Source organism: Haliotis asinina, chromosome 12 (genome assembly GCF_037392515.1).
Source record: "Haliotis asinina isolate JCU_RB_2024 chromosome 12, JCU_Hal_asi_v2, whole genome shotgun sequence".
Taxonomy (NCBI): domain Eukaryota; kingdom Metazoa; phylum Mollusca; class Gastropoda; order Lepetellida; family Haliotidae; genus Haliotis; species Haliotis asinina.
The window spans coordinates 58023824-58048834 of NC_090291.1; the positions used below are offsets into that span (position 1 = coordinate 58023824).

Genomic DNA, 25011 nt, shown 5'->3' on the forward strand with positions numbered 1-25011 from the left:
AAGTTGATTTTGAGAATTAAAAACTGATATTAGCGGATTGTAACAAAATTATTTTTCATTGCTAAGTATCAACTTGTGGTGTTCCAGTGCTGTTGAGAAAACTATGTTCCTTTTTTCAGATTCATTTTGAAGTAATCCTAACGGTTCAATAAATGTTGAACAAATCTTGGTGTTTTTGTTTCCCTGGTTCAAATCGTTTACCTTTCCTGTATTGGGCATATTGTATAATTAAGTGAACTCAAATTAGTGACTACTAGGCACTGTAAATCTAACAAGTCCAATTAATTTTACATGACCCACACCATTTTCTAAATGGCCCTCATAACTGAGGACAGGTGGGGCTTTTTATTATTGCTAGAATGAACACAGTGTAAGCTATACTGTACTGATCCTTGTTATAACATGTGACTATTTTATAAATACACTTTGTGTATTATTCACAGCCAGCAGTCATTGCATTACCTTTTTTATATTCAGTGATACAATAACACAATTTTGTATTTGTCCTTATCCTGAATCATGCTTATTATGCTTGTCTCCTTCTTCTATCCAAACATGGTGATACACTTGAATCCCTCAAAGTTCCCTGCATTAAAACAGATGTAAATTCATTGCTCACCCAAGAATAGCCTGTGCATTTTGGACTGCAAATTAGTCACATGACATGCCATGCTTTTCACGCTCTCCTTATTCGCCCTAGAGGATGGACATGTTTTCCTAGTTCTTGAAAAACTCGAGAGAAAAGTGCCACCTCCTATACAATATAAGGAAATTCAACATAGAGTATTTACTCAAGTCTGCCAAGTTCAAGATGATACATCTTCCTCAGCTCCAATGACTGGTACATGTGGCAGATTACCTCGCATGCATAAGCCTTCAAGACGCATACCTGCACATACAGATACACCAAGAATCACAAAAATATCTACGATTCCTGTTCAAGGCATGTCACTTTCAGGGGAACATCCTACCAGTTTGAATATCGTCTGCCCCCTGGTTGTTTACTCAAGTGACCAAACCTATCATGTACTCATGTCGGAGCTAGAACCATCGCAGGATCTCCAATTCTTAGCGATACGATTCAGCACAGCTCAGAATTGCATATTGCATGTCCCAGAAGATCGTTGGAACAAAATACAAGACATAATAGCACAAGCAATACTCTCTATGTTGACACTTAGCAGTTGACAGTGTTTTCTTGGTGTACTTACAGTAGCCCAATAGATGACACACAGTGGGACTTCCTGGTTACAATTAGGCCCGCTACAGAGATTTGTCAGCAATCACTGGACTATCTCAAGACATATCTCCTCCGGTGGACACACATAGACAATGTCTGTGGGGGAACTTACCTAACAGAGCCAGATTGCATAGTTCATCTGTAGATCTGTTTGCATTTCTCCAAGGATGGGGTGCTCATCTTGACAATGAAGTGTCCTCAGGAAAGTGGTCAAGACGAGCAGTCAGAACACATCAATCTCCTAGAGATGAAAGCAGTGATCAATGCAATACAACATTGGACAAGTCGTCTCAGGAATGCCAAACCCTGAGTTCACACACCACGTTAGCATTCTGTATAAACAAACAAGCGTCAACTCGAGGTCACCAAGTTTGTTACAACTGACGCTTCAGCATCATCGACAAGCTGAACATGTTTGTGAAAGTATGTCACATTCCAGTTGCAAAGGATGTCATAGCAGACGCTCTATCTCCACCATTGCAACCATCTCCAACAGAATGGATGCTACATCCAGAGGCATTCTGGCTCATAATACAAACTATAGGGTCCCCAATAACAGACCTGTTTGCGACTAAGTTCAACAAACAGATACAGACATTTGTGGTGCTGGTACCGGATCCACAAGCTTGGGCAACAGAAACTCTCTCCTTGGACATGCTACACAAAAACACTGTTTTTGTTTGCCCTAGCAACAACCACCTGAATGTCAGGAATACATGCACTAGATTATGCGTGAACATGCTTTGAGAAAACAGCGCATTGAGATAGTGTGCACCCTGGACTCAGATGGGATTTATATTGCTAAAAATCAGTTGGCAAGACAACCTGACAGACAGTTTCATATCCCAGCCCTGTCTACAGTACTTGGACCAAAGGACACACAAGGTTTATCCTTGTGCCCCATCAGAGCATTGAAAATCTACCTACAATGGACTAAAATGAGATCGAAATTCAACACCTATTTATCCTGATATCAACTGAAACACCCACAGAACTTTCAAGGAATGCTATATCGGTATGGATGAGAACCTTTATTTTATGAGCATATACAGCAGCAGGCTTTACGCCAGCCTCCAACGAAGGAAGTATGTGTCCTAGCCTCATCACTCGCTTTACATGGGAACTGCTCGATAACAACTATAATGGAGGTCTGCTTTGGGAAATCCGATATGGTGTTTGCCAACCCGTACCTCAGAGATATTACCACCGATGATGTCGCTGGCATTCACCAATTTAGTCCACTAGCTGTAGCACAACAACTAACGGTTCCTAGAGGGTGCTGAGAAAATCTCACCCTTTTCTATCACATGACTTATTGATGTCAATACACTCTGTGGAGAAAAATGGTTGAGAGTCCATGCACATGTCTCAGAACAGGCTATCTTCAGCGATCATATCCTTGTACCTGTACCTAAAGAAGGGATTGCATCTTCACTTGTCACGTGTCAATCGATGAAGTTGCTATAGCATAACTAGTAGGACATTAGGGTATCTAAGAAACACAGGAAGATGTCATCAATAAACTTTTGGAAAACATTTTTGATGGTTGTGGTCCACCCATGATACAAGAATGAAAGTTGAAAGTCTGGAAATCTCCTGTGCCATTTCAAGTTCCTATGGGGGGATACAGGCTGTAAAATACATGACAACCAGGATGTCACATGACCCACGTGGAATTCTGGGTAGCATAATAAGCATGAGTCAGGATACGAGAAAAATGTAATTTTCTGATTAAAATTGATATGTCCTGACTCATGAGGTCAACCCTCCCGTCCTCCCCTCTCATGACACCGTGGATGTCCCTGCAAATCTGGGTGCCGGGCAAGTATTCGGAGAGAGTGAAGAGCATGGCATGTCATGTGACTAATTTGTCATGTGACGCCAAAATGCATGGGCTCACAAGAGGCTAATTGTGAGTGTGTAATGATTTTTTGTCAGCTTTAATGAAGTAAACTTCAGAGGATTCAAGCATTCCACTATGTTCGCATAGGAGACAAGCATAATAAGCAAGAGTCAGGAAAAGTATAAAATGTCAATTTCAATCAGAAAATCACATTTTCAGACATAATTGTACCATGTTGATAGTGTCATTCTATCATGACTGAGTGGCCAATGACCACATCCCTCTTTATCAAATAAATGAGTGCTGATATTTACATTGCTTAGATGTGTCATTCTGCATATTTCCCTTTGATAAGTAAAACACAGTACACTCTTTTTGAAACAAGTGTGGTTCTCCAGGTTAGTGAAAAAGACAACATGACAGATTTCATGGCATAGTTGTGTTGGGTGATATATCTCATAACCTTTTTCGTTCATTTTCAGAGTTACATTCTTGCCCTAAGTGACCCTGAAGAGACGAAGGTCATTAAGTGCTCTGCTGACTTCCTTGACAATGAAATTCTTGAAAATATTGAAAAAAACACAAATGCTGTGTTGATAAGACATTCCTCCAACAGTATAAAGATCAGTGGTAATGAACTTGCAGTTACTCTTGCTCTGTCAGCTCTGGAGGAATTGACTGGGTGCAGCAGTGACATCATTGAAGTGGACAGCCCAGAGGTCACTTCTTCCAATGAGCCAAATGCACTGAATACCAGAGGCAGGGCTGCCTCTCAGAGACTGGATGAGAAGTTGGAAGAGACATTTGGGGAACACAGTGGCTCTCTTAACTACCCTGACAAGATCAAGCGAATCTTCTTAGAGGTGGGTCAGCATCAGACTGATGATGTGCCAGATGACCAGCTTCATGGCTTGGGGATTCAGAAAACATCATCTGAGGTTATTTTGCGAGCTAGAGGTGAAGATTCAAGAAAGAATGCTACTGCTCCAATATGCCGGAAGAAATCCTCAGATGAAACTGATGCAATTGTGGGAAAGACAGTGGTAGATAGTGTGTTGTGTAGCAGACCAAGTGTAGAAGTGTCCAAGGTAACAAAACAGTTCACATCTGCAGCACAGATTAGTCCGAGAAGGAAAGGTCATGGTGTAGATAGTGAGGAACTGAGGAGGGTTGCTACATCTACTGGTTACACAGATGAGGAGATTGAAGAGGGCTTTATGTATGCTCAACCACCAATGAAACCAACAGAGTTTCTCACTCTGCTGATGAAAGTGAAAGAAGGAAAGCAGCAGTTGGGTATAAGTACAGATGAAAGCAAGGCTCATGGTGAGGACTCAGAAGACGATGTGGTGTGTTTGGATGACAGCATTTTGATGGTGGAGGATCATCTCCAGTGTGACAAGGACATGCAAGAAACCATAGAGTCAAGCAAACAAGGAGGTTTGAGCCAAACAGATAAAAAGAAAAATGAGCAGAAGCAGAAAGACTTGGCAGCAGTCTACCACCAGCAACAGAGCAGCGAAGACAGGAAAAAACTACCCAAGGCACAATCACCTAGGCATCAAAGTGTTTCAGGTACGAAACGCAAATCTCATCCAGACTCAGATCAGGAACAGACTTGTGTGATGAAGGTTTGGGAAGCTGTTCCCCACTTGCCTGATACCGTGCCCCAGATGCCACCCAGACAACAGAGACTTGTTGCATCAGCAAATGATGGATGGGATGCAAGTACTTCAGCTTGGGATGCACGACAACAGAGGCCTGACAGATTAGTGCTGGATGCACAGCAGCAACATCAACAGCAGAAGCAGCAGCCTGTTGCTCTCATGTCTGCCAGTGTGCCAAGAATACTCCCTCATGCCAGTGTCCCTGTTCCAGCTTATTGTGCATCTGGCAGATCTTTTTCTGAGGCTTCTCAGCAACACACCGCTGTAGGGGATGTCCTTCGCTATATCGTCATTGATGGGAGTAATGTTGCCATGTTGTGAGTGCAAAACAATATTCATCACATTTCTGCTCATGTTGAAATTTTCCATAGGATTCTGAAGACAGGTCTTTTATCTGAGAAACGTTTTTACATAATTACGGTATGAAAAATATATAGTTAACATTTCATCAAAATATTTGAAAAATGAAATCAATTTCAATGATGCCATATGATTGTGGATGTGACACTGAAGTGAGATTGTGGCATCATATACACTGAAATACATTCATAGATTAATCCCCTTCGTGTCTCCTCTGGTTGTCAGGGAAACAAATTCTCCAGACAGTTACACGCTCTGAGCCACGTCATCTCAGATGCATAGTATTCTCTACACTTCCTCTACCTCTATTACACCTGTCGCATAGTATTCTCTACACTTCCTCTACCCCTATTACACCTTTCACACAGTATTCTCTAGACTTCCTCTACCCCTATTACACCTGTCACATACTATTCTCTACTCTTCCTCTACCCCTATTACACCTGTCACATACTATTCTCTACACTCCCTCTACCCCTGTTACACCTGTCACATAGTATTCTTTACGCTCCCTCTACCCCTATTACACCCCTCACATAGTATTCTCTACCCTCTCTCTACTTCTATTAAACCTGTCACATAGTATTCTGTACACTCCCTCTACCCCTATTACACCAGTCACATACTATTCTCTACACTCCCTCTACCCCTATTACACCTGTCACATGGTATTCTCTACACTCCCTCTGCCTCTATTTTCTATTTCATGAATGGCGTAAGTCCTGCATTTTCACTACCAATCTTCAAAGTTTTGAAGAGAATTCACATGGTGCTCCATCCACTTCATGATCACCATACACTATGGTACCAAACCTACCTACACTTGGCATACCCCACCAAGGATGTAGTAGAGGTAGATGATTTTAAGAATTGGACTGACATCCAGATAATACATTTTGGATTGTGACCTCAATTTACATCAGAATAACTCAGCCACCTGTATCTGTAGGTGGTAGATATTTAGTGTTATTAACAGCCAACACACAGGGCTTGTGGCTGAGATGCAATAGAGGTTGTATCCTTACAGTTGTCAACAATTGTCATTATTGGTCCAGTCAGTGTGATTTGCAAATTCTGTTAAGGATTAGGCTGTTTAAAGTTCTAATAAATCAGATACATGTATACTCAGTCAGAGTGTTTACACATGTTTATATGTTTTCAGTCATGGTAACAGCAAAGTCTTCTCCTGCAAAGGTATCCAGATTGCTGTGGACTACTTCCTGGACAGGGGGCACAAGGTCACAGTCTTTGTTCCCGAGTGGCGAAAGTACAGGAACTATTGTGACAACAAGATCCGAGACCAGGACATCCTTCTAAAACTGGAGGAATCAGAACACCTGGTATTCACTCCTTCCAGGAAAATACAGGGGAAGCTAGTGGCCAGCTATGATGACAGGTAGGTTTATGTGATCAAACAAGTCATTGTCAAATCACAACACTAGCTATACTTCGTGACTTTTTCATGTTACAGATAACTGATTATAAATAACATTGTCTGATAGCTGGCATTCCTCTGATTTCAAATCACTTCTCCTTTTTGAAAATTGAACAATAAATAAATATTATAGAGGCACATAATGTGTCAAAATTGTTGATCCAAGTTGGGTTTGTTTTTGAACATGTAATATTGGAAACTTGTGGACTGCCAGTTTTCGCTGAAAATATCTTAATTTTCCCATAACTTTGCTGGTTTTTTGGTGTAATTAAACAAAGTTTGGACACAGGGTATATGGATACCCGCGATTTCATTTTTGGGATCAAAGTTCACATAAATTAAATGCATGAAGAGTTATTTTATATATTTAAGAGACAAAATGAATGAATAGTGAGTGCCCAAGCAATAGGGACCATGACTCCAGGGGAAGTACACTGTCTACAACCCGGGAGTTTATACAAAGAGGGCACCTAAATGTCATTAAATGAACAAACACACTCATACATTTTAAACATTTTATAGCTATTCATACACAGATCAAAGTTGTAGGTATTGCAAGAGGCAAAATATTCTCCCACCAGAAGTTGGCTTGGGGTGGCTGAGGCTAGTTGAGAAAATAAAGTGATTGCTGTTTACATACTCATATCATCTCTGCATGAAATATAAACTGACCTGGAGTACTGATTGGGCGAAGGAATTTCACTCATACCTGTGTGACCAAGTGGGGTGGTTCTACCAACATGTCACACAAGAGAGTATTCAGTTCATTTTTTGTATTCCGTCAGTTTCTGTATAACACATGGAGCAGCCTCACAGTTTAGCTTCCCTCTCTCTCTGTACTCACACACACACTCTCATTGTTATCCCCCCGGCATGTAATGTTGGGGATATAGTCGATGCCTCGTCTGTCCGTCCGTCCCCCGTCCGTCCGTAATCATTTTGTTTCCGCAGCATAACTCAGAAACCGTTTAAAATATTTTTAGACCTGACTTGATAGAAATGGTAATCTCAGCCTATGGTTGTGCCTTTTGCTATTTTCAGATTTTTGGCATTTATATTTTTTTTGTTTTTCAATGGAACATTTTGATGTTGGTCTTATGGTGGGGTGGGATTCACTTCCGGAGCAGAACTCAAAAACCGTTCAATATTTTTCTGCAAAACTTGGTAGATATATCAGTCAGAACCTAAAGTGGTGCCTTTTGCTATGTACAGTTTTTTTTTATTTATTATTTTCTTGGTTTCCATGGAAACGTTTCGGACATAGTCTCAAAATGGAGGGATGGGCTTTGTTTCTCTAGCAGAACTCAAAAACCATTCAATATTTTTGTGCAAAACTTGGTAGATATATCAGTCAGAAGCTGAGGTGGTGCCATTTGCTATGTATAGATCTTGTGATTTATTATTTTCTTGGTTTCCATGGAAACACTTTGGACCTAGTTTGAAAAAAGTGAGAGGTGTGTTTCATTTGCAGCGCAGAACTCAAAAACTTCTTAATATCTGTTAGTAAAACTTTCTAGATATGTGTGGCAGACCCCAAAGTGGTGCCTTTTGGTTTTTAAAGGTTTCTGTGATGTATTATTTTCTTGGTTTCCATGGAAACGTTTCGGACTTAGTCTCAAAATGGACTTGGGCTTCGTTCCCAGAGCACAATTCAAAAACCATTTGATATCTTTCAACAGACCTTGGCAGATATATGAGACAGATCTTGAAATTGTGACTTTGCTGGTTGCAGATATATGGCATTTATAATTTTCATGAATTACATGGAAACAATTCAAACTCAGTCTAAAAAAACCGAGTAACTCGCAGATTATTTGTATTTTCAAACATGTAGGGGCCGGGGGGATATGTACAGAAGCGTATTAGGGCCACAGTGAAAAATTTTTTGGGTGTCACTATCTCCTACGTAGGACTTACTATATCCTACGTAGGACTTAGTATCATCTACGTAGGACTTATCTCCTACGTAGGACTTAATATCACCTACGTAGGACTTACTATCTTCTACGTAGGAGTTAGTATCTCCTACGTAGGAGTTAAGAATACTATCTTCTACGTAGGACTTACTATCTCCTACGTAGGAGTTAGTAAGTCCTACATAGGTGATAATAAGTCCTACGTAGGGTATAATAAGTCCTACGAAGGGTATAATAAGTCCTACGTAGGAGATGCTATGTCCTACGTAGGAGATAGTAAGTCCTACGTAGTAGATACTATTTCCTATGTAGGAGATACTATTTCCTATGTAGGAGATAGTAAATCCTATGTAGGTGATAGTAAGTCCTACGTAGGTGATAGTAAGTCCTACGTAGGAGATAGTAAGTCCTACGTAGGAGATGGTGACACCAAAAAAATGTTTCACCGTGGCCCTAATACGCCGCCGTAGGTATGTCATCTTCTGATGACTCTTGTTTTTCCAGCCCAAACTGGTAGGTATAACAAACAGAACCTAAGGTTGTGCCTTTTGCTTTTTACAGATCTTTTGTCATTTTTATTTTTCCCAGTTTCCATGTAAATTGTTTGGACTTAATGGGAGGAGTGTGTTTCATTTCCAGAGCATAACTCAAAAACTGCTCAATATTTTTCTGCAAGACTATATATATCCAACAGAACCTAAAGTGATGTCTTTTGCCATTTACAGATTTTTGTGATTTGTTATTTTCTTGGTTTTCATGGAGACAATTTGGACTTAGTCTCAAAAGGATGTGGAGGTGGACTTTGTCTCCAGAGCACAACTTCAAGAAAACCTTTCAATATCTTTTAACAGAACTTGGCACATTTATGAGGCAGTTCCCCAAGTGTTGCTTTTTCTAAAACTATCAAGCTGGATTTTAAGTAACTGTCAAATGGGGTAGGGGTTGGGGGGTTGTGGGAAATGTGTTACCTGCTGATGACTCCTGTTTGTGTTTCCATGGCAACAACTTTGACCTTGATGGTAGTGCTCGTTTCTGGACCAGAACTTAACACCCTTTTAATACTCTCCTTCCACTCTGCCATATACATGCCAAAACATTTGACATAATCATGAATCATACTCATAGACATAATCACAAGGAGAAGTTTACCATTGCGGGGGATATTGATAACTTGTTCAGAAAAGGGAATAAATCAGGTGAGGGAATAAATCAACATGTCTTTAATATAGTTTGGTTAGTAGTTGACAATCTTGGTGACAGGTAGACTGTGGTAAAGACAATACACTCTAAACTGGTGACAGTCTGTGGTGACAGGTAGACTGTGATAGTGCAGTAGGTGAAGTCATTACAAGACACTGGTGGCAGTGTGTGGTGACAGGTAGACTGTGATACTAGAGGCAGGTGAAGTTATTACAAGAAACTGGTGGCAGTGTGGGGTGACAGGTAGACTGTGATAGTAGAGGCAGGTGAAGTCATTACAAGAAACTGGTGGCAATGAGTGATGACAGGTAGACTGTGATAGTACAGTAGGTGAAGTCATTACAAGACACTGGTGGCAGTGTGTGGTGACAGGTAGACTGTGATACTAGAGGCAGGTGAAGTTATTACAAGAAACTGGTGGCAGTGTGGGGTGACAGGTAGACTGTGATAGTAGAGGCAGGTGAAGTCATTACAAGAAACTGGTGGCAATGTGTGATGACAGGTAGACTGTGATAGTACAGTAGGTGAAGTCATTACAAGACACTGGTGGCAGTGTGTGGTGACAGGTAGACTGTGATACTAGAGGCAGGTGAAGTTATTACAAGAAACTGGTGGCAGTGTGGGGTGACAGGTAGACTGTGATAGTAGAGGCAGGTGAAGTCATTACAAGAAACTGGTGGCAGTGAGTGGTGACAGGTAGACTGTGATACTAGAGGCAGGTGAAGTTATTACAAGAAACTGGTGGCAGTGAGTGGTGACAGGTAGACTGTGATAGTAGAGGCAGGTGAAGTCATTACAAGAAACTGGTGGCAGTGAGTGGTGACAGGTAGACTGTGATACTAGAGGCAGGTGAAGTCATTACAAGACACTGGTGGCAGTGTGTGGTGACAGGTAGACTGTGATACTAGAGGCAGGTGAAGTTATTACAAGAAACTGGTGGCAGTGTGGGGTGACAGGTAGACTGTGATAGTAGAGGCAGGTGAAGTCATTACAAGAAACTGGTGGCAATGTGTGATGACAGGTAGACTGTGATAGTACAGTAGGTGAAGTCATTACAAGACACTGGTGGCAGTGTGTGGTGACAGGTAGACTGTGATACTAGAGGCAGGTGAAGTTATTACAAGAAACTGGTGGCAGTGTGGGGTGACAGGTAGACTGTGATAGTAGAGGCAGGTGAAGTCATTACAAGAAACTGGTGGCAGTGAGTGGTGACAGGTAGACTGTGATAGTAGAGGCAGGTGAAGTCATTACAAGAAACTGGTGGCAATGTGTGGTGGGAAACGAAATGTAGAAATCTTCCATCTAGACATCACAGCTGAAGCTTGTTGATGTATTTTGTTTGTTCATCTTCTGTCCACAGATTTATATTGGGACTAGCGGAGAAGGAGGACTCTGTGATCCTGTCCAATGACCAGTACCGTGACCTCATGAAGGAGAAAAGTAGCTGGAAGAAAATCATTGAGGAAAGGTACCAAACTTGGAGGAGGTTCTTAGTAACCTCAGGCTGCTCATACCATCACCTAGAACACATTCTGCTCATAACATCACCTGGAACCCTATCCTGCTTATAATACCACCTGAAACACAGCCTGCTCATGACAACACCTAGAACACAGCCTGTTCATGACATCGCCTTGCGTACACCCTGCTCATAATATCACCTGGCACACAGCCTGCTCATGACATCACCTGGCATAAAGCCTGCTCATACCATCACCTACAACACATTCTGCTCATAACATCACCTAGAATCCTATCCTGCTTATAATACCACCTAAAACACTGCCTGCTCATGACAACACCTAGAACACAGCCTGTTCATGACATCGCCTTGCGTACACCCTGCTCATAATATCACCTGGCACACAGCCTGCTCATGACATCACCTGGCATAAAGCCTGCTCATACCATCACCTACAACACATTCTGCTCATAACATCACCTAGAATCCTATCCTGCTTATAATACCACCTGGCACACTGCCTGCTCATGACATCACCTGGCACACAGCCTGCTCATGACATCACCTAGAACACACCCTGCTCATGACATCATCCGGCACACAACCTGCTCATAACATCATCTGGCTCCCAGCCTGTTCAAAACATCATCTAGAACACAGCCTGCTCATGGCATCACCTAGCACACCGCCTACTCAAGACATCACTTGTGTGTAATGCATGTGTGTGCTTTTCAGTTGACGCCTCGCCTGTCCGTCCGTAATCATTTTGTTTCCGCAGCATAACTCAGAAACCATTCAGTATCTTTAGACAAAACTTGATAGATATAGTAATCTCAGCCTATGGTTGTGCCTTTTGCTATTTACAGATTTTTGGCATTTATATTTTTTTCGTTTTTCCATGGAACATTTTGATGTTGGTCTTATGGTGGGGTGGGATTCACTTCCGGAGCAGAACTCAAAAACCGTTCAATATTTTTCTGCAAAACTTGGTAGATATATCAGTCAGAACCTAAAGTGGTGCCTTTTGCTATGTACAGTTTTTTTTTATTTATTATTTTCTTGGTTTCCATGGAAACGTTTCGGACATAGTCTCAAAATGGAGGGATGGGCTTCGTCTCAAAAGCCATTCAATATTTTTGTGCAAAACTTGGTAGATATATCAGTCAGAACCTATAGTGGTGCCTTTTGGTATTTACAGGTTTTTGTGATTTATTATTTTCTTGGTTTCCATGGAAATGTTTCAGACATAGTCTCAAAAGTGAGAGGTGTGTTTCGTTTCTGGAACAAAACTCAAAAACCATTCAATATTTCTCTGCAAAAGTTGGTAGATATGTCAAACAGAACCTATAGTGGTGCCTTTTGCTATGTACAGGATCTTGTGATTTATTATTTTCTTGGTTTCCATGGAAACGTTTTGGACCTAGTCTGAAAAAAGTGACAGGTGTGTTTCATTTGCAGCGCAGAACTCAAAAACCTCTTAATATCTGTTAGTAAAACTTTCTAGATATGTGTGGCAGACCCCAAAGTGGTGCCTTTTGGTTTTTAAAGGATTTTGTGATGTATTATTTTCTTGGTTTCCATGGAAACGTTTCGGACCTAGTCTGAAAAAAGTGACAGGTGTGTTTCATTTCCAGCGCAGAACTCAAAAACCTCTTAATATCTGTTAGTAAAACTTTCTAGATATGTGTGGCAGACCCCAAAGTGGTGCCTTTTGGTTTTTAAAGGATTTTGTGATGTATTATTTTCTTGGTTTCCATGGAAACGTTTCGGACTTAGTCTCAAAATGAAAGGGTGGGCTTCGTTCCAAGAGCACAACTCGAAAACCATTTGATATCTTTCAACAGATCTTGGCAGATATATGAGACAGATCTTGAAATTGTGACTTTGCTGGTTACAGATATATGACATTTATAATTTTCATGAATTACATGGAAACAATTCAAACTTAGTCTAAAAAAGCAGTGAGTAACTCTCAGATTATTTGTCCTTTCAAACATGTGGGGGCCGGGGGGATATGTCATCTTCTGATGACTCTTGTTATAATATGCAAATTTCACGGCAGAAAGTAGCAAATTCTGCGTGTTTTTTGTACACAAATGCGTTTTCCACGGACCAGACGGTTTTCTGAATGGCAAGGTAAATTCCGCAATTTTCTCTGCGACCGTGGAATCCAGGAGGAACTGGTTATAGCTGCCAAACAAAAGCTTAGCAGCATGGGGGAGATTGTTGCAATCTTTTGCACAAGATGTATATCAGATGTGTTGTTACTGTGAGAATTGTGAATATTTGTCCAAACACATGGGGAAGATAAGATGGCTGTAATGAGACAGAAAGTAGTTCAATGTCGGGAGTGCATATCTCTTGTACCACAATGTTCTATGTTTGGTTATCATATTGAACTAGTCAACTAAAGAAACACATAGGTAGTATTTTTGCATGTAGTTTTTCGAATTTGAATCCTTGTTGTCTATGTAATCAGTATATCTATGGTGAACGCTGTCTTCAAACATTTCCGAGGAATCCATTGTCATTGAGGACAACTTGCCAAACCGCACCAAAATCTGTTTTCCTCAATAAATGCAATAAATTGTGAACGGGAAGAAATTTTGCACACACATTTCATGCATGATTTCCAATAAAAATCAGGGGGTTGCAATGCTCTTGCGACAGTTGACAACCTTCAGTTTGGTGTTAAAGTCATGCCTAGACTTACTGAGGCTCATTGGTCATTGATTGGTCATTTGGAGGCTGGGGAGTCTTAGTCTGCGATTGCAAGGCAACTGAATGTGTCATAGAGTACTATAGCAAGACTTTGACATGGCTACCAGCAGCAAGGGTCAACACGTTATCGCCTCAGGTCAGGTCAACCCCGTGTGACCACGCCCACTCAGGACAGGTTTCTTCAGCTTCAACCCTTGTGGAACAGGTTCACCACTGTGAGCATCCTCCACACCATCAATAGTGCCAGGACTCAGAACAATTTCTGATCAGCCTGTGAGGAACCGTGCTGTGATGTGATGGCCTTTGCAAAGGTGGAGAACTGTTATCTTCAGTGATGAGTCACATTACATGCGCCGACGTCCCTATTGAAGAGCACGTGTATAACGAGGTCATAACGAATGCTACACTGCAAATTGTGTACAGGAAGTGGACAGATTTGGTGGTGGAAGTGTCATGGTTTGGGTGAGTGGGTGAGTGAGTGAGTTTGGGTTTACACCGCACTCAGCAATATTCCAGACATATGGCAGCGATCTGTAAATAATCATGTCTGGACCAGACAATCCAGTGATCAACAACATGAGCATCAATCTGCGCAATTTGGACACTGATGACATGTGTCAACCAAGTCAGCATACAGCAAGAATAGCCAGGTATTTCCTTGGCCCTCAGGATCACCAGATCTTAACCTCATTGAACATTGGTGGGAGGAATTGGATCGTCGTATGTGACAGCGTGAACCTCAGTCACAGACGTTATCTGCCCTGTTTGTGGCCTTGAGGGAAGAGTACCAACTCATTCCCAGGCACTTAATCCAGAATCTGGTCCACTCTATGGGACACTGATGCCAAGCAACCATTGATGCTAATGGTGGCCACACAAGATACTGACCGCTCTGCAACCTTCACCTAGGAACACTTGTCATTTGTGACATACAGTTTCTTGCAACATTGGACCGTTAATGTTCATTCAAGTTTTCTTCATGACTGCCCTGTATTACTGAACCTTAAGTGTGTAAATTGATAACAATCTTCAGCTATGCGTTTCTTTTTTTTGAGTAGTATATATACATACACGGCCACCTGTGGATTTTCCAATCTTCTCTTCACTCCTGCATAAGGAGTATAGATGAGCCAAACGTTTGCAGAATCAAATTGTTGTTGCTGATGGTGTCGTTGAGCCAGGTTTCAGTGAAACATAACAAACAGCTATGTTTGAAGTCCTACATGTTATTACGATTAATAATTTCTTGTGACAAAAGATGTAAGAGATCCCCTATGAATTAGCAAAATGCAACATACAAGTCCAAAATATTTAGTAATGTGTATTCACCAAGAGCAAGATACAAAGATTCACAACAGAGGTTTTTATTGTACAATGCAGCTGAGTCAAATCTAAAGTAATGGGTCACAAATATCATATCAACTCACCAAAGTCTTGGTTTTCAGTAAGAAACAGTTATACTGAATCTTTCAGAGCAAGCGGTCTGTCGTGGATGTATGTCGAATGTTGGCAAAGAGGTAGACAGGCAAAATGATGACATAGCTCCAGCATTACTCTGAGTGTAAGTCTCTGTGTGTGTTATCAACACAACACCAGCCTTCATAAAAACAGTCTGGAGCATTGCAGCAAAGTATGGAACCTTTGTGATCAACTTCGTGTTTACCAACAGTGGAAACACACCAAAGGGAGGCACCTCTAAAGATGCTACCTTAAAGGCATGCCACTAAAACACTATTAATGATGATACGAAATGACCCCTAATAACTATCATGTAAAACTTTAAACATTGTGACCCAATAATAACTATCACTTAATCAATAACAAACAAATTATACATAAGATACACTTTTGTAACAATAAATTGTGTGCATGGATCAAATTCATCAATCTTACTCCAAAGAGATCTCACATTAGATAAAGGATTGTTGGTGTCTTAACTTAAAAGCTCTCACACATTGTTTCACACCTCCAAACTCATCTTGTTTTCTGTATTTAATGTCAGAATTTGATTTTCCGCCCTGAGAAATAGATGGAAACAGCAGAGGCTGACTGGATGTAACATGTGGAAAAGCCAATAGGTATAGTTAGGCGAGTACGGTCTATCTGCACAAGCTGCTGTGTCCTGGTGAACTCTACAATGCTACAGTGAAACCCCATTAACGCTGTCCGGAAACGTTCCATAACATACAATATTTATGGACAACTACTCTAATACTGCAGTCCAGCTATACCAAAGACTGACCTTCATCCTTCACCATCCCTTTACTGCAAGTAAGGGTTGCTGAAGGCCTATTCTACCCCAGACTGACCAAAGACTGACCTTCATCATCCCATGCTACAAGTATGGATTGCTGAAGGCCTATTCTACCCCAGACTGACCAAAGACTGACCTTCATCATCCCATGCTACAAGTATGGGTTGCTGAAGGCCTATTCTACCCCGGACTGACCAAAGACACCTTCATCATCCCTTGCTACAAGTATGGATTGCTGAAGGCCTATTCTACCCCGGACTGACCAAAGACTGACCTTCATCATCCCATGCTACAAGTATGGATTGCTGAAGGCCTATTCTACCCCAGACTGACCAAAGACTGACCTTCATCATCCCATGCTACAAGTATGGATTGCTGAAGGCCTATTCTACCCCAGACTGACCAAAGACTGACCTTCATCATCTCATGCTACAAGTATGGATTGCTGAAGGCCTATTCTATCCCAGACTGACCAAAGACTGACCTTCATCATCCCATGCTACAAGTATGGATTGCTGAAGGCCTATTCTACCCCGGACTGACCAAAGACTGACCTTCATCATCCCTTGCTACAAGTATGGATTGCTGAAGGCCTATTCTACCCCGGACTGACCAAAGACTGACCTTCATCATCCCATGCTACAAGTATGGATTCTGAAGGTTACGTCCAACCTGTATCTGTGTAGGTCCAGTTATTTTATGAAGAGAGAGTGATTCAGATGAACCTGGACTATACTAGAGCAAGGGTTAACTGCAGTGACTCAACAACCACAGGCAACTCAAGGCCAGCTCAGTTTCACCATTACCGACAGCTACTCAAATGTAATAGCCAAACTGTAAGGAGCTTTATGTCAGTCTGTCACTGGTTTGATTAACTTTTGCAAGATTGTATTGGACAGTTTGCTCAAGTGAAATAGTATTTCATAATTCTTGGAAAATTGAGTTTTCAGATTCCTATCAAGTCATTGTTTTTTAATGTTTTTTTTGTTTGTTTGTTTGTTTGTTTTTCCAGATTGCTGATGTATAGATTTGTGGGTGATCACTTTATGCCAGCAGAAGACCCGCTTGGAAGAAATGGGCCAATGCTGGATGAGTTCCTCAGAAAACAGTCTCCACCATCACAAGCAGCTATTCCTGCACAGCCACGGTAAGGGTAACAACAGGTGGATCCACCCCTCCATAGGGTGTAACAATGGATGGATCCACCACTGCATAGTGTGTAAAAAAAGATGGATCCATTGCTGTATTAGGTCTAACAATGGATGGATCCACCACTGTACAGGATGTACCAATAGGTGGATCCACCACTGTAAAGGGTGTAACAATAGATAGATCCACCACTGTGTAGGGTGTAACGGATCATTCACACGACATCGACCCCTCGAGTCGTATAAAAACAAACCACGATAATGGCAGGTCGCCTTCCTGCGAATGCAGCTGGTAGTCAATTATGCTAAACAATAGACTGTCAGTGTGTCTTTAGCAATTTAATCCCCTGTTTTGGGGGGATCGTATAAAAAATAACCCAACTAAGATATCTGTTGACGGGCATTTCATTACTCCACTATACATAGTGGTGGAATGAACTGTATTTCTTAAATAATGGATGATTTGAGAATGCATCACCACTTTGATTTCATACAAAGCAAAGCTGTTCATTCAGTTATTCCCCTTGTTAGGTGACCGGAGTACGACATGAAAATTTCAGGTTTACAATTTTCAGTCAGTAGTCAGTGATTTGACTCTGAAAACCCTGACCATGCACAGATGGAAGAAAATTATCAGAAAAAAATGGTCTACAGTGATTTCTCGACCTTCCTGGAAAACATCAAGATTCATGTGTAATGACACCCCATTCATGTGTAGGAGGCCCCCACGTCGTGAGCATGCATTGTGTTTGCGTGTGGTGATAACTTGACATGATGCTGCATACACAAGATGAATGTTTTCTTTCTACCAGACTTCAAAGTTCAGGTTCCCCTACTGTTTTTAAAGGGTATATGTTTGTTCCCCACAGCTTGTTGGTAAAGATTCAGCAATCTGTCCCACTAGCAGTAGAGGACATTTCCTGGGTTTCGATAGAACCTTCTACATACCTGATATACTCCCTGACAATCTCAGCAAGAGCAAGTCACATACTGGGAATAAAGAACACTGTCGACTCTGTCACTGTCAGACCGACTGTCACGAGTGGCAAGATAGTTAGGGTCCCGATCACCAACCTGCTGACAGATCTGTTGCTTGAACAACCAGTTACCCATCTTTGTGAAACTTTGTTCAGGAAAGAAAACTTAGTTTCAAAAGTGAGAGGTGTGTTTCATTTCCGGACCAAAACTCAAAAACTTCTTAATATCTGTCAGCAACACTTGGTAGATATGTGTGGCAGACCCCAAAGTGGTGCCTTTTGCTGTTTACAGGTTTTAGTGATTCATTATTTTCCCAGTTTCCATGGAACCGTCTTGGACTTTGTCTCAAAATGAAGGGATGGGCTTCGTTTCTGCAGCACAACTCAAAAACCATTTGGTATCTTTCAACAGATCTTGGCAGATGTATAAGACAAATCTTGAAGTGGTTCCTGTTGCTGTTTACAGATATGGAAACGATTCAAACTAAAAAATCAGTCTAAAAAATCTTAGTCTAAAAAGTAACTGTGAGATGATTTGTCTTTTCCAATATGGAGAGGCTGGGGACATATGTCATCTTCTGATGACTCTTGTTCATTGTCATTCTACTTTCCTTTTGGCATTAGATCTAACTCACCTGGTTCTACACTGAGACATTGCAAGACAGTCACCTTTAGGACTGAGAGGACAGGCTTGGAGTCTGATGCAGAGGTGATCGATACTCATTCTCACTGACCTCTACTCACTGAGCAGTTACATCAGTGGAGTATGAATACCGAATTCCAGTGATTTCAATACGTTCCACTCCTAACTGACGGGCACATCCTTGATTAAGCTTATAAAAGGAGCAAAGGTCATTTAATGTTACTTGGAACCAAAGGTTTAACAGTTTAGCTTACCAAGCTCTTTGGACAAATGTCTTAGCACAAATGTACTGTAGTGTATGACCTTCTCATATCGCCACAAAAACATCTTCATGTTTCACACATCTTTAATTATACCTTGAGAAACAGAAGAGGTACATCGATGGTTTAGACATGGCTACTGTGTGACGTCACATAGCTCTTGCATATATATGTACCCTATATGAGTTAATCTCTCTAACCCAGTCATGTGGTAATCCTGTGCATGTAAATGACATGAATAGCCTCAATCCAAAGGTTAACATGTCAAAACATAACATGCCATATTGTACAAACCATTTAGTTGGAAGCACACTGAGTTTTTTCTGAGTATGGCAAGGGCTTTGGAGGAAGCAATCCATCACACTAGTATACGAGTGATCATAACAGACAACCTTGTGCAGCACCATCGCATTCGTTATCCACCCAGACACATGGTACTCTTCACCACCATCCAACTGTGGGAGGAGTACAATCCATGAGATAAGATAAGTTTAAATGTTTGAAAATGTTGTCCATTTGGGAGTCATTCTCAAAATTCCTGCATATTTGTTTTTATGTTTGAACCTGACAAACTTAAGTCAAACTTAAGGAAACATAAAAATGGTAACCAGTTTACCTGGAGTTGGCCTCCATCAAAGGTACAGTCCCATTTCCTCACTGGGTTGTGCTCTCAGATTACCAACCCAATGTTTAATAATTACTCATGTGAAACATATTTTATTCAACATTTTTAAGTGCCACTTCTTGTGTTCAGGTCATTCCTCGCCTCGATTACCCCTGCCAGCTTCCGGTTCAACGGAATGAAGGAACAAGAATAAGCAGAAATAGAAAACTAATGCCTTATTGCCAAATTTTGTCATGAACCTGTTGGAGTCCATGTTAGCATTTTCCTAATATTTATGCTGCATAAAAGCGCTTCTGGCGCCGTGTGCAAATGAAGCAGGGGAGGGTAAATCTCAAAGTATTTCGTATTCCATCTGGAGTAATACCCTCCTGTTCCTTCACTCCGTTGAACTGGAAGCTGGCAGGGAGATCAGTATTCAGTATTCAGTCAGAACGTTCACAAGCAGGAAGTAAACCATAGATTGCAAAGGGCAGGTACGAGGGTTGGCTGAAAAGTACTAAGCCTCACTGTGAAAAAAAGTTACAAAGTCCACGTTTGTCATTTATTTTTCTACATAGTCCCTTTCCAAGTTCACACACTTTTGCCAGCGATGCTGCAAGGCCCGAATCCCGGTCAGGAAGAAATCTTCTTCAGCTACCCTAAAAAAATCAGTCACAGCACATCATTATTGCAAAATGGCGACCGGCGAGTTCCTTTTTCATTTTGGGGAACAGGTGGAAGTCAGAAGGAGCCAAATCAGGTGAATAAGGAGGATGGTCAATGAGTTCAAAGCCACAATCGCGGATTGTTGACATGGCCACCACCGATTTGTGAACAGGCGCATTGTCTTGGTGGAAGAGGACACCTTTAGCGATCATCCCTCGTCCCTTCTCACAACTGGTTCAGTAGATCAGCATAGTATCTGCCGTTGATAGTTTGACCTTTTTCAAGATAATCAATGAGCAGAATACCCCTGGAATCCCAAAAAACTGATGTCATCACCTTTCCAGCTGAAGGAACAGACTTGGCTTTCTTCGGAGCAGGTGAATGAGGATGCTTCCACTGTTTTGACTGTAGTTTTGTTTCTGGTTGAAAGTGATGTATCCAGGTCTCATCCATGGTTACAAATCGTGCCACAAAATAATCGGGATCTGCTTCAAAACAACGCAAATTGTCAAGGGACGTCTGGAACCTGACACGTTTCTGTTCTGCTGTCAAGAGCTTTGGCACCCATCTTGCAGAAACTTTAGTCATTCCTAATTCGTTGGTGATGATATGCTCAACCCTCTCATGAGAGATGCCCACTACACTAGGAATATGTCGAGTAGTCAATCGTCGATCATCCATCAACATATCGAGCACTCGCGTAATGTTTTCTGGAGTGGTTGCTGTTGAAGGCCTTCCTGAGCGTGGGTCAACATCAAGGCTTTGTCTGCCACGCTTAAGTTCTACAGCCCACTTCTTTACTGTGGAAAATGAAGGAGCATCATCCCCTAGAGTGGAGACCATGTCAACATGTATCTGTGTTGGGGACATCCCTTTCTTTTGCAAGTACTTGATGACTGCCCTGTATTCAGTTTTGTCCATTTCTGATGATTTCAGAGGGTAGGTTTACCAAAAGAGCTGTAGTTGAGATAAAACTATTAGTACGTTTGTAGTTCTTGTGTCTATGATTCAATAAATGATTGTCCTCATTGGTGGCAAACACCTGTCTCTACCTGGTGGGGAAAAAACACTCAGGCTGAGAACTTTTCAGCCAACCCTCGTAACTGGTTCGCTATCAAAAAGACCTGCCGCAAAAAAATACTTTTGCCATTATACATATATGAAACAAAATGTGACCCACAACTCAAACTCAATGTGACCCAATGATAATTATCACATAACCAATGATTATACAAATACAACAGCACACTCTCGTAACATCCTGCCATAACATTATCATTGTCCTTATTTAGATAAGATTGGTTTGTCTGTTTCTGTCTGGAATTAGTAGTGCAGGTATGTTTGGTGGTAGAGCTTCAGGTAAGCGTTGTATAATTCTCATTTGCTTTTTTGGTACATGTGAGTATTACTTTATATTTGCCAATCAGAAGAGAAATTAGTTTTTGGCTTCTCGACTCTTTTAAGCATTAAACACAAATTTTCAACTCATCAGCCATGATAGTTTGTTAAAACTGATATTCTAATATATATGTATATTAAATGATTTCAGTTTTAGATTATTTCTTTTCAAAATGTTATAAATTTCTTAATGGTACTTACAGCATTTCATGATTTTGTTTTTTTAAAAGGGGTTTCTTATATTCAGAATACTACATACATAATCAACAACCTTTCAAAGCAAAACAAGGGAACAAAATTCACAATATTTGCCAACATGAAGTCTGCACTAATTTTAAGAATTATTCTTATCATACTTATCCTATCAAATGTGATGGATGCCTGCAGCACCAGTAAACCTGAGTGAAAAGAGTCACATGAGCCATCAGAGCATATGCATCTCAGGTGTCCAGCAGGTTGTCCAGGAACTGTCAGGTGTGTTCGTGCGTAAGGCTCAGTGTTAAAATTGTCAAATTTGTTTTCCGCTGATTGCATCCACAGTTACAGAAGTACAATGTAGGCATGATGTGGGCATGCAGGTAATGTTGTACTTATGTTGTCAAATTGAGCAAAAAGTAACACAAATCTTCTGTGATTACACGATGCCATTTAGAAAGTGGTCAAATGCAACATATGTCATATTTGGGATTTCATTTTCTTAGTAAAGTACAAATTCTGGTACTTTTTTTCGGTTGAGTCAGAGTGCAGAGGTTCCAATCCCAGATGGGACTCAACCGAAAAAAAGTACCAGAATTTGTACTTTACTAAGAAAATGAAATCCCAAATATGACATATGTTGCACAAATCTTCTAACATAGACGAGCTATCCATTGTCGCCACAAATAGAACACAGTGCCATAAAAGAAATGTGGCATCAAAGGATTGTTCATGACATCATGACAAAATATTTGCCGAGGGCATTGTATGAAAATATGAACGTGAATATCTTTGCCCTTGTAGGTAAGAAACAGTGATGACTATTGTTGTATATCTCACTCAGAGGTCTATACATTAGATGTCCAGGTAAGTTGTCTCTGTCACTCATGGTTTCTGTCCAGCTGACTGGACACCCCACAGGATGTGTTTTCTGGTCAGTTACCATGTTGACTTTCCACAATTCTATGACCTGTATTATGTTATTGTGTCCTGTGTACTGGGATGTAGTTTTCATCTTCTTTGATAAGCATTTTATTGAACATCGTTCTATAACTTAACTTGTATAATGTTTTCAGTAGTGCGATCTGTGTTCCAGGTACCAGATAGCCCAAGGCTTTACGGGAAGCAGACCCCCACAGCAAACTCCTGTGCACAAACACATTCCCATTGGACACTGGGAGAGTGATGGTGTTGTCCACCACAGTAGAGATCTCCATGGAAACATGCCCAGCAGAGGAAATGTTTGGCATGGAAGACAACCACCACCCAGAGTGGTCAATCCTGAGAGAAAGCATCCACCAAAACGCATTCCAAGTGTTACAGAGGACTTATTCTTAAACCTGAAAAGTGTTTTCCCAGAAAAATCCCAAGAACACTACATCAGGAAAGTTTTGGACAACCACTGCAGTGAGACTGATCTGAACAGACTAACCAACTATTGCATGGAAGTAATTTTTCAGTAACAAGAAATATGTTGGAATATTTATGATTTGTGGGAAATGATGTGCTATGCCCATATTTTTCAACTTGACTTGCCTCCTGTCAGTATGAAATGTAAAGAAAAACATTGACAGAGGTGACGCTTCACAGAAACTAATTGACGACAGTACTTTCTTTACATTATTTACACTTATATGCTCTACAGTGGTCAAGCCTCACCTAGTGCTGTCAGTGTGTAGAAGTGCGTCGTCTGTCTTTTATACAAGCCTCACAGGAGGTTTAAGTTTAATGAAAAAAAAGTACAACTCTAATTTGATTTGAATTAAATTTTGAGAGACATGTATTTTGTAGAAATCTATATTTCATGAAATTAAGAATTTACTCATTGCATAGCTTTGTGAATAATTCTGAGGTATATACACACAATGTTTTATGCAAGTTTTGTCTATAAGAGTTCCATGTACAAAACATGACCCATTCCATGCCTTATTTCTCTCTGCATGTCTAATTTGACTGGCAACTAATGGAATTATCTGTATTTGCTCAGTGATTGTGGAGTGGCTAAGGAGATAAAATGAGCTTTAATGATAAGGGTAAAAAACTTTGCACATTAATAGACTGATGCATAGTGAACATTGTAGGATATGGAGGCACTCAAAGTAATTTCATTTTCTACATGCGCAGTAAATAAATAATATTTTGCTTTTTCTGGATACTGTTATAGCTTTGGGCCTGCCATAAATACTGTGCTGGGACGACTTGTTTTGAAAACACTGACCCAAAATACTGGTTAAACACCTTGCACCAGTGGTTACACCCCTTTGTATGGACATAAGACTAACAGCTGTTGATGGCATGGCATGAATTTAGTTTTTCCTTGGAAATAAGGTCAAAAGTGAGATTGAACATGAAAAGAAAATTATGCACAAAGCATCCTTCCCTGATGGTAGGGAAGACAAAAATGTCATTTAGTTCTCTTATGTCATGTGGGTTGGAAGCTGAGAGAGGTTCTAAGCATTCATCTATGTACGCTCGAAGTATCACCAATCTCATCCAGAAGGATACTTCTGTTGTTCCATCTCTCATAAGTGGGATGAAGAGTTCTGACATCTGGTGCTTGTTCTACGTAGATAGAAGCATAGCATTCTGACCAGACGCAGTGATAAGCTGTCCTTTTTGTCTTTGTCAAGTATTGAAGATAATGGTGGAATGTGAAACTGTCTGGGTGACTGATGTTTGGTATATAAATTCCAAACAGAAAACAAGATGCATGGATGCATTGGGACCTTTATAAAATTTGTTGAGGCAGAGGTCTTTAGAATGGATTTCTGACATTCTGAGTGAGTTTGGAGCCTTCATCATTGTGAGATGATAGGTGCAAAGACTGAGCCCAGTCTTGACATTCTTAGGTTGTGTCTGCTGGAATCGCCTTACTTCTGGTAGATTGGTCAAGGCACTTCCCCTAATCATTCAGGCTTCTGGTAGATCTGCCTAAAGACAGGGAGACTGCTGCTCTGCTGGAATAACTGTTCCTGCTAAAGTTCTTCTTGTGTGTAGATCAAAGACACTCAGGTTTTGATGC

The 25011-nt window shown here is 40.9% G+C and overlaps 1 protein-coding gene across 1 annotated transcript in view; it reads left to right on the top strand.

Moving 5' to 3' along the window:
- Positions 1-24134, top strand: part of LOC137257335 (NEDD4-binding protein 1-like) — a 41846-nt gene extending 17712 nt beyond the window's left edge. Inside the window, exons 2-6 of the mRNA XM_067794636.1 lie at positions 3566-5067; positions 6273-6506; positions 11022-11129; positions 17111-17245; positions 23086-24134. Coding sequence (XP_067650737.1) covers positions 3566-5067; positions 6273-6506; positions 11022-11129; positions 17111-17245; positions 23086-23452 — 2346 coding nt within the window. The 3' untranslated portion in view covers positions 23453-24134. The remainder of the gene's footprint in view (positions 1-3565; positions 5068-6272; positions 6507-11021; positions 11130-17110; positions 17246-23085) is intronic.
- The last annotated feature ends 877 nt before the right edge of the window (positions 24135-25011 follow it).